Below are 11,491 nucleotides of genomic sequence, written 5' to 3'. Positions count from 1 at the left end.
GGACTTCTGAGTAAACATGTATAGGAGAGTGCTCTAAGACTCTTCACTATGAGTCTAAACATAAGCAAATTGTGTGAAATACTATTGGAGCAATTCAGGACCTTACTACTGCCATTTAGATAGAAGTAGGAAGTTCAAACAGAAACTCAAAATTGCACACTACCACTAAGAAAAGATTTAGCCTCAAATGTCATATTTCATAAATGGGTTTATTTCCTCAAAGGGGCTCGATAAAAGTAAGATCTAAATTCCCAGTAGGTAGATTAAAAAAACATGAAATAGAAAATCTCACAAGATGTTCTCTTTACTGCAAGATTAGTAGTATCTTTGAATACTAGTTCATTTATTAAATCAAATAAACAGCAGTATTGAATTACTGTTTCAAAGTAGCTTGATCTGACTGTTTACCTTTCATTGTATTTTCCTTTAAAATACATTTTTTAAAAGGTACAAATTGGTTTGTGTATTGCATGGTGAAAATGAGAGCTTGACTGGAGCCTGAAACTTCCTGTTCCATATCAACTTCCGGTCCATTAACCTACTGACCTTAAGATACTTTTCCAAGTTAGCATTTACAGAACTTGTAGCATACGCTTCCGTAATAAGGCTCACACTCCAAATCTTGCTCAAGTGTACAGCCTTAATGGCACAACAAGGAGATGGGCAGGCAGCTCTGCAGGCATTTAAGTCTATCAGACCAGCTCATATAGGAGCCCAGTCCTGAGACTGACCATCTTTCAACAGAAGCCAACTGGAGAACTGACTTCTACTACAATCGGAGCTCTATTACCACCACACACACTATTAAAACAGTATTTATAGTGAGGCTGAGACTTCCTGGAGTGGTCCCTGGACAGCAACTGCTTCAATCTCAACCCGGGCACCCTGAAAAAGTCAGACATTTCTGTTAGAAGTATGATCCTATACGTGATATGGTCATCTCCTTTATACCTTTTAAGTGGACACACATGGTAACAGTAACTGATGGCATCCCCAGTGCCCTCTCCCCGTGAACTCTTGAGTTCCATGATGAACTTTAATTTTCTATTACATCACAGTTGCCAGAATGAAAATTAAGCATCAGTTGCATGAAATTTTGATGTATGCACACACCCACACATAGAAGACAAGCTATAAGCATTGGAGCCAGATGCCAGTTCATACATTCAGCTTTCTGACACAGGCTGCATACATTCATGGCATCTGGTTCCACTGTTTATAGCTTGTCTTCTATGTGTGGGTGTGTGCATACATCAAAATTTCATGCAACTGATGAAGTAGACTCCAGTCCACAACTTATGCTGTAATGAATTTACTACTCTTAAGTTGTAATAAATGTTTCTCAGTCTTAGTAGATGTTGCAAGTTAAACCCTTATGTCTCTAAATTATGAAACATCTCGACCATCTATGAGAAGTCAGACAATCAGAGTTTACAGAACTGATGCTTACCTTTGGGAGTGCAACAACTTGGTAAGCTGCTCTGGCTGGAAAGTTGCACTGGAAAACTATACATAAAAGATAGGTGTTTTCATTAATTAACGATAAGTAGAGATAACTATACTACACAACAACCTGAGATAATGTAAAAATAATCAGGAAAACAAACCCACACTAATTATACTCAATACTCAAAATTGCATTGGGACAGCATGAACCAAGATACTGTCTGTTGCTGCCACAGCATGCTTGGGGGGGGGGGTAACCCCCTTACCAAGCTCCTTGTGCAGTTTTTGCAAACCTGGAAATGCAAAACTTGCTATTTTTATTTAAAGGGAAGGACCATCAAACAACGAAGCTCCTTTGTTCACATGGACCAGAAGTCCTAAACTAAAAATGGAATGAGGATCATGGTAAGGAGGCAGATGATCTAGTTCATGTTCAAGGGAGAGGGAAATGAATCAATGTGGTTCATGTCCATGGTGGGCTGGAGGAAGGCAACAACAGCAGACTTGGGGGTGAAGGGCACGCCAAATCTGCCACCCCTCCCCCCACCATCCATGCTGACACAAGCTCTATCAGATCACCGCATGGCTAGGATAGCTCATATCTGTGTTTGCATTAGATAAGCACACTGTTCAGCACCCCGAGATTTAGAAGGTTCAGCTTTCGTTTAAGCAAGTTTCTTGACATTAAGGTGACAAAGATAGCCTTTAAAGTGTGCAGCCAAGTGAAGTCTCACAAACCAGAAGGATTCTGAATAATCAAGGGGCAGAGTTTAGCAAGGTCTCTTACATAGTTCGATCAAAATACATAATGCAATACATATTAAATTTATACAGACTGCATAATTCAACTGTTCTTCAGAGTTTCAAGGCTGGCTTTGATGCTGCACTATGCTCCTGAATGGTACAATCCAGTGGTTCAACACGCAACAGACTAGGAGCACCAGAAACAAAATGACCTATTGCCACGATTGTCAGTTCTGGGTTTTTCCATTTCACGCTGATCTTGTCTACTAAAGTTCTTGGCAGGGGCTATCTACTTTGTGTTTTGTACGTAATTATGTGAATACTGTATTACACAGCACCTGTGGTACTTACATTGCTTGTAGACCTCATTAATGTCAGCAAAGTCCTTCATGTCAATCATCAGGACAGTAGTCTTTACCACTAGAAGTAAGAAAATGCTGTTAAAGGGATTTCAAGTGATCAAACTGTAGAAAGGTTACAACAGTGTTTCAGCACATCTAACACCCCCAAGATGCATGCCAATTTACATAACTTTTTTATTTAATAGTGTTAAGACCATGAATATTGAAACATGAGATTGTAACTTTTGACCCAATTCTATCCAACTTTTCAGCACAGATACAGCCCTCAGGTAAGGGAACATTTATTTGTTCCCTTATCTTGAGGAAACCTCCGTGACTGCGCCCCAAATGCAAGATGCAGCGCACATCCTGTTAGCACAACTGCATCAGCACTGGAAAGTTAGGCCCTTGATTTCTAATTTCCCCAAGGTGACCCAACAATGAGATTATGTCTATATGGGCTGCATCTTTCTATTCCACTGAGCTTTACATTAAATCCTTTCACATTCCTCCAATTTTATTGTCCCCAAAATCTATTGCTACAAGCCTGATAACCCAGTGCTTTGAGAATCATCCATTCAGCATTACATCTAACCCTACTTTCTTATATCTACAAATAGTATAAGAATATTTCTGGTCCTACTAAGTTCACCATCTCCAGGTACACAAGTTCTTTCTCAATGAAGCAGACTTCAAAAAGCTCCTAAGATAACCTGCATCCTAGTTTCCATTTCAGATAACATCCACCACATTCTAGCCCTCTTGTTTCAACCATTACCACAAGTCATTAACTTTAGAAACACTCTATGTCAGTGGTTTTCAAACTCTCCTGAAGAGTTTGAGCCACTGTAAGTGCTTGTGGGGGCGGGGGGGGGGGGGGGAGGCAGCAGCACAATCCCCAGGATCATGCCACTCAGGGGGCTGCAGGGGCTTGGGAGCACTCACCCAAGCCTCCTGCAGCCTCCCCAGGGTGCAGGGAGCCCAGTGCGAACCTTTGGCAGGGCTCCCTGCAGCAGTGAATGTAAAAGTGAAGCAATGGTGCCCTGCCTCCGCTAAAGCGGAAGTGGAGCATGATTGCTCCGCTCTCACTTTCACTGCTTCGGGGAGCCCTGCCAAAGGTTTGCACCAGGCTCCCCACATGCTGGGGAGGCTGCAGGAGGCTTGGGTAAGTGCACCCAAGCCCCTGCAGCCCCGAGCGGCATGATCCTGGGGATCACGCTGCTGCCTCCTCCCTGCTTCCAGGCTGCCCCCACCCCTTAAGGGGGAAGAGGCCAGGGCCCACAGGCTGGGGCATCGCGACGCCCCAGTTTGAAAGGCCCTGCTCTATGTTCTTATTCTCAAATCCAGATTCCAAATTGTGTGCACCACCCACATCAGTTACAACTACAAACAGAAGTATGGAATTTGGGAGTGGGAAAAATCAGTGCAGAGCCAAAGGACAGAAATCCCCAACACTTTGATTCTGAGTGAACATCTGTTGACTGGAATTTCTCTAGTGCAAGAAACATCTTGCACAAATAATAATAATAATAAATAAATAAATAAATAAATAAATAAATAAATTTTATTTATATCCCGCCCTTCTCCCTAAAGGGACCCACTAGTCTCTCCAGTGTAACCTGAAGAACAGCAGCCACTAATAGGTAAGCTCACTGCCAGCACAGATAACAGTAATTCAGAAGATCCTGTGCAGAAAAGAGGCATTCCTTCAAAACAATGTGGCAGATGGTGTGGAGGTGGTGGATTCAGAGTGCCACCACCTCCCTCCAGTTTGCCATAGATGCAAGCCATGTGGATCTGCTTCCTGATCACTTGAGTGAGAAGCGGGTCATATGCCTCCTTACCATACCCCTCGCAGTTTTCTCAAACCTGGAAGTGCAGAACCTCTTGTTTTATTTACAGGGACTGCACAAAGGAACTCTTTGTTTGCATGGGCCCTGTAAATAAAACCAGAAGTTCTGCACTCCCAGGTCTGAGAAAACTGTGTGAGGAGTATACTAAGGGGCTTAGTATACTCCAAGAAGAGGGAACAGCCTTGATTCTGATGCTGCAGATGTTCACAGCAGTTCCCAACTCTACTATTTTTCCCCCCACAAGGACTATTTCCTTTTCCAAATATACAATATTCCAAAAGTAACTTATTCAGTATACATTTATTCACCATTTCTGGTGTCACAGCCTGCAGCTTTCAAGATTTCTCCAATGTTTTGAAGGGCCTAACAGGAAGAAACACAAATGAGTTCCAGAAACCAAGTTCTATTTGCCCATTCCCAGAGCTAGTGGCAACCAACAATATATACGGACAGATACATTGCCATATTAACATATTCCACCACATTCATTCATTCACATAGAATGAGAGCAAGAAAGAGAGAAATGGCTGGGATCTGTATAATGAAAAAAACTTTTAGGAAATATTTACAAGATTTTTATATGGCTTATACTCAAAGCTGCTCAACAGAAAATTACAATACAAGAACAACTAAACATATTAGATAACAAGTTCTCTAATCTAGACCAAGTTGCACCTCAGTCCCACTGAAATCAGTGGGACAAGTTAATCACAACAAAGTTAACTGTCATTGAAATTACTAGAATAAATGGAATATTAATATGCAACTTATTAAGTACAATTAACTTGCTCTAGATCGGGGCCGGTGCAAGTAATAGAATATATGAACAAATATCAATTGTCTTTGCTGCACTGCCTTCTTAGATCACATTCAAGTAGCAGTGTTGCAGCAGACAAATTCCTGGAAAAGTGCTTTCCCCCAGGAACCTCCTATGAGGTACTGCCAGGTCCCTAGAAATGAAGTGGTTCAGTGGAAGATCAGCTATAACACAATGCACAAATAAAACATCATGTAACATGATACTCTGCCATGTATCTAGCAGCAACTGGACATGTCTAACTGGTGCCCTCAACTGAGCTTTAGGGAATGCCCTTTAACATAAGGCATGCTACAAAGATAATAGCATCAGACTCAGGATAGCCAAGGTCATGTTTCACCTGTTGAGCTTGTTCCTTTGCTCCTCCAGGTACCAGTTCACCACTTAAGGGATCCACGCCCAGCTGTCCTGCAATATACATGGTCCGGTCTACCAACACTGCTTGGCTAAGTTTCCAACACCATAGAACCAAAAAGGGGAAAAAAAGAGACAAAAAATTACTGTCTGGTTATTTTAAAGTTTAGCTCACTTCTACATTTTTTATTTTAGAAACCATTTGTTTACTAAAGATGCTATATTTGTAATGTGAATGACTTCTCCAGCCTATAAGAAATCAAATGAATCCAGAAATCTGCCCCCCCCCCCAAGCTGGGAAATGTGAAAAAAAAAATTTGATTGGAAAAATAACTTTGGGGACAAGGTGCTCCACTTAAGATTATAGCCTTCTGTGGCTGTTACTAGCATATAATTTTTTTTTTTTTAAAGAGAAAGTTGAACACAATCAAATGTAATATGCAAGTCTGTAATATGTAAAAGTAAGCTTGGTCCTAAATAACCCTGCAAGATCCAAGGGTAAATTAGGTTAAAGAATTTTAATTAACCAGGTTAGAATTAGCAATCCCAGAGATTTTTTCAAACAAGTTAAACTGATTTTGTAATAATTACTAATATAAATGACAGATCTTAACACATGCCATAAACAATTTACTAATGCAAGTCATCTATAATGCAATCTTTTGCATGTATATTTAGAAGTCTCTCTGTGTTTACAAGACTGTAGCCCTAGATAACTTCCTAGTGATTTCTACAGGATCTTGCATCACAGAACTTTATGGCAGCCTTACAATTTGCTGTGCACTTCTTTGCTTGGGGAAAATCAATACTGCCCCTAAAGGGACATCTGAGAACAGAACTGCATAGGTCTGCCAAATTCATAGGCAGCTTTGATGGTTTTCCTCTGAAGACTACCAAGTTTCTAATTAGTAGGTCCAATGCAACTACAGTTCTGGTCTACTGCTTTATCACTAATTGCAATTCTGAGACCAATTCTGTGATCGACTTCAGAACACCATATCACAAAGAGCAACAACTTCTGCAGTCAGGATGATGAAAATCCTCTGAAATGATGTTGCCCATGAGGTCCAACATACGAGTCACTGAACACTGGAAATACTACCAAAACACAGCTGAAACCACAGTGGTAGTTGAGCTGGACACAGGGTGCTGAACTAGTTGGACTTCACTAATCAATCACAGCAGTTGCTTTTTTCTTTTTTTTTAAACTATGAAATCAGTGAAATCCATTTCTAGGTACTAAAAGCACCAATGAAATTGCTAGTCTTGAAACTTAAGCTATTATGACATTCCTGAAGAGCTTAACTGACTATTAACTGACTGTTCAAGATCATCTTCCAGCTTGAGCTAGCTCAGCAAATGTTGGTCTCTCTTCTAAGTATATGCTGTGCAAGCCAACTCTTTGGGAGCAACAGTCTACTATTAATGGGAAAGCTGTCAAACAAACTTCAATGACTTAAGTATAGCCTAGGACCAACCTTTCTACTAACCATGGCAGAACAATGAAAAGTGTGCAATTAAAACAAACTGGCAAAACAAAGCCTACTGCTCCATAGCAGAAGGGAAAGAATCTCTGCAAGGGATGATTATATGGGGTTGGGCTCATCTCCTTAAAATCCTGGAAGTGACTTTTATTCCTTTTACCTGAAACAGACATACTGTACTATTTTTCCTTCCTTTATCCCCTACTGCTGTGCTTATAAACCTTGCAGTCAGTTTACTTTGACAGCAGTCATAAACTGCTGGAAATTCCCTTTCTTTGCTGGACTAAGCAAGTCCTCCTCACTTCAGCAGGGAGCTCCAAGGCTACAATCTGCTCTCCTCCATATGAATGGATATTCATTAAGGTCTTCATCAGAGGCCCTGCTCTAGGTGCCACTCCCCAGAGAGATTAGGCAGGTGGTGACCAGGGACAACACTGGGAAGCAGTGCTTTATTTGGCACCCTCTTTTCTGTCATTTAGGCCACAGATCCAAAAGTTTTTTTCTTTGAGCATTTGCTTAATGCAAGTTAAGCAAACTATTGCTTAATTACTGCTGTTTACTTTGAAAAAGTTAACTTGCAATTTTAATGAGATTCTACTGTAGGTTGCATTTTTGCTTTCTTGGCTATCTCAACAGTCTGTTCCAGGGAAAAGACAGGGTATGCATATTTTAATAACTCAGTTATTAAGGCTTCTACATATGTAACAGCATCAAGTCGCCAGGATCAAGATGGCACAACCAACAAATACATTAAAAAAAGTAAAAACATGCTGTACAGGTTTCTGTTTTCAAGCAGCACCTTAGGATCAGACTGCCTGAGATGTTGTGCCTGTCAATAATACTGTATACAGATTTAAACCTGAAAGTACATTGACAATGTTACTTTTCTGTAGAGAAACAGCTGCAGAGGGAGGACGTTCATTCATATTATATGAATGAATGAACTTAACACTTTTCTCCTGCTCTGTTTTCCTGCTGAGATATATCCCAACCCAAAGAGGCTATTTGCAGCAAACAGAAGATTCATCAACAAGTGAAGGTCCTACATCCCAAAAGAACATTTGTTCAGTGGTAATTATATTAATTGCATTAATTATATTAATTGCAACTTACTTGGGCTCTTACTCTAAAGAGACTGCCTGCCTGTCTCCAGTGATTATCTTTTAGTCTAGCTAGTTTTTCTATTAATGATTGAAAAATGCAGTAACAGCAAATCTCAGAGGACTTGTTTGTACTCAATGAACTACTTACTGTTACACCTTAACTGCAACAGCATTTTCTATTCCAGAGTTGCAGGATCGCAATTCAAATATGTAATGTTTCTTGCATCGTTATAAAAAAATCATAATTTTGGGCTGACAAAACCTAACCACTCATTTTCTCATCATGCAGGGAAAAAAATCAGAAAAATGCTGAATATTTTACCTCTAGTCCTTTCTAAAATGAGCTGATTACAACCACACCCCAGTTTGCCATATGCTTGAAACTTGGCAAGTTTACATCCTCCCCACTGGACACTGCAACAGGCTTCCACTCTGAAATCTGTCTCTAGCAACTTCAAAGGAGTCACTAGGTAAATAGCTTTGTCATTATCCACAATGGTTCAGATATCATGAATCCGAATCTTTATTGCTATATCTGGCATCGCTAAAATAATGAAAATAGTACTTTAAATTGTTTTTTTAAAGAGAAAAATAAAAAGTCTAAGCAATACTTCTCCCTTAGTTTTTGGGACCTCAACATACACATATATTGACTGAGTAAAAACTTGGGTTTTTACATTCTTCTGGAAAGTCCTGCATATTTAACAGATCTTAGGTTCAAAAAGTTCATAGAAGTCTCAAACTAAACAGGAACAGTAAGTCTGACAAAGTAATGGTTTGAAATGGTTGAGCAACTCAATTATTCTGACAAAAGTGAAAAAAGAGTCAAGACAATATATGTAGAAGTGAATTAAAAACAAAAAAAAAATCATTGGCTTTTCCATTTTATGTCTACTTACACCAGCTGTAATTTTAAAATAGCAGAAAACAAGAAAGATTTCTTATTCCAGCAGAAGATTAGAACAGAGATCTTGAGAAAGCAAAAACATACACTGGCACTATCAATATATATCACACAAATATAAATTCCAGAGGAGTAATCCTACTGCAAACACAAAAATGATTTTTGTGGCACTTTTAAAAAGAAAAAAAACACAATTGCAGCAGTTTCTTTCATGAACTAGAGACCACCATATCAGTGAGTTTTTGTTCACAAGAGTTAGTGCCACAATAATTTTGTTCATCTTGAAGATGCCATCATAGTCTTGTGCTGCATGCAAGTGTGTATACAGTTCCGTTTTTAAAAGAACTTTCTATTTTTCAAAAAAGATTAACTTATTTTTCACAATAGTTACATATCCCATTTCAACAAATTGCTTAAAAACCACACACATATATTGAAGTTGGCCAACGATTAAAACACTTCAATAGGTTATAACTGTGACAATCAAGACAACCCTCTCTTAATCTGTTTTTTGCCCTTAGGGTAATCAAGTGGCCATAAACCCATATAACCACCTGACACCCCTCAGGTCTTTCCAACTCCAGTTACCAATGGCTCTTCAACCATAGAGCTTCCAATCCTGGTAGCCAGCTCAAATTTGGGGAACCCTCCCCTGAGCCATGATCCAGCCTGAGCCCCCTTGGGTTCAGCTTGAACCTTGAAGCAGACTCCCAGTACTGGGTCTCCAGGGTCCACCCCAGACACACTGGATTGACTCCCACAACCAGTCCCCTCAGCTTCACCAGTCCCAATAATCCAGTCAGTTGTAATAGATAGGATTTATTGAATATAGGTTTAAAGAATAGTTATACAGACAGCACTGCATCAGTCAAGATTTTAGAAATTTAGGATAGAGCACACCAATACAATACAACACCCAGCACTAATAAAACAATAAAGCAATAACTCCTAACTCTAACTATCACTCACCAAAGTCTTAGATTCCAAAAGTCCAGTCTAACCCGTCTTGCTGCAGTCAAACTGGGTCACTCTTGCCAGAAGGGTCAAAGCTCAGGCCCCCTTAGCCAGAGGCAAAGCTAGAACAAAGAAAACTCTTTTCCCTCACCTTTATAGGTCTCCTGACCCATCCACCAATCCGAACTCGGTTCCAGCCAAACATTCTAAGAGGGGACTAGGGGTGGACATGCCACAAGCCTTCTTACTCCTTCCTCCATGGTGGAATCCCCCCTCCCAACTTGAGAAGTTCACAGCTATACCCTGTTGTTAATCAAGTTAGAGTTGGAGCCCACTTGGTAGCTTGGTACGGTATCTGAGGGCCCTGTGAAGTGGCCTCCTCCACAGTTCTCTCAGGCCTGGTATGCACTAATTAGAAGTTGGTTACAGTTGGGGCCTTGTACTCAGACCTAACAACATGGCTACAAGCAGAAACTTCCCTTGTTCAGATGTTACCTGGTCATTGACATTCACTTTTCTGTCACAATAATGCCTCCTGCTTTGCCCTATTTTTCACAGGACAATCCAAAACATACTCATGCATGTAAGGCTCTATAGGTTCAATGAGATTTTTTCCCTAGTAAATACATTTCAGCTGCAGCACTCATGAATAACATACCAGTGGCTTATGAAGAGGGTAGCCAGGCAGTCCCCTGGCACTGGGTGTCAGATGCAGGGTGGTGTCAGAGAGGCTGCCCCAAGAGGTATCAACTTTTTCAAGAAGAAAGCCTATACCTTTTATACTTTTTCAACTGTTTATTGGCCTGATTATGTATACAAAGTTATATATGGATAAATATAAAAATATAAATGTACAAATTTACAGTTATTATGTATCTTATGTACATCTTTATATACAGTTATATATATAAATTATTATGTATCATATATACGCACACATATGCATGCATACACACATACGTATGCATTCACAATTGCACACACACAGTTCAACAGAAGGAAGTGCCTACTGCCTGCATTCCTCCCCTGGTCACTCCCATCCACTCGCTGCCATCGCTGCTGCTATCATGGGGACGCCAAACGATCTTGGAAGCCACTGCACGAGCCCCTTCGCTGACCTGAGAGACACGTGTCTACCTGCGGGTCAGACCATTCCCACGTGACGCCCACCTGTAGGGGGCCATGGCGGCCGGGGCCATGGCTGTACTGATGATCTTCTTCACGAGCTTGGCCATGGCGCCGGGGATAAGACTGCGAGTCCTCCTGACGAACCGCTGCACTGCTTTCGGACTTTGCACCGCACACGCGGCAGGTGGCTCGCTCTTGTACCTCAGCGCCGCCGCCCCCCATCCCGCCAATCGCGAGGCAGCCCGACGCCAGCCCCGCCCCTTCAGTCAAAAGAACGACTGGAGGCTTCTGCGGCCTGCAAAGGTCTATGTAGTCTAGGAGGAGAGAAAGGGGTGTCCCCGCCTCCGCCTCCAAAGGGCTATG

The 11,491-nt window shown here is 41.0% G+C and overlaps 1 protein-coding gene across 1 annotated transcript; it reads right to left on the bottom strand.

Annotated features, from left to right (window-relative positions):
• Window positions 1-190: 190 nt before the first annotated feature.
• Window positions 191-11,376, bottom strand: RIDA (reactive intermediate imine deaminase A homolog). The gene is made up of 6 exons (XM_066624062.1): window positions 11,171-11,376; window positions 5,542-5,647; window positions 4,693-4,747; window positions 2,542-2,610; window positions 1,451-1,506; window positions 191-885 (listed from the first exon to the last, which is right to left on the bottom strand). The coding sequence occupies exons 1-6, from the start codon at window positions 11,233-11,235 to the stop codon at window positions 817-819; spliced, it is 420 nt and encodes a 139-aa protein (XP_066480159.1). The 5' UTR covers window positions 11,236-11,376; the 3' UTR covers window positions 191-816.
• Between the last annotated feature and the right edge of the window lie 115 nt (window positions 11,377-11,491).

The sequence above is a fragment of the Tiliqua scincoides genome, chromosome 4 (assembly GCF_035046505.1).
Source record: "Tiliqua scincoides isolate rTilSci1 chromosome 4, rTilSci1.hap2, whole genome shotgun sequence".
NCBI lineage: Eukaryota > Metazoa > Chordata > Lepidosauria > Squamata > Scincidae > Tiliqua > Tiliqua scincoides.
Note: the sequence above shows the minus strand (reverse complement) of the source record. Positions and strands in the feature narration are given on the sequence as shown.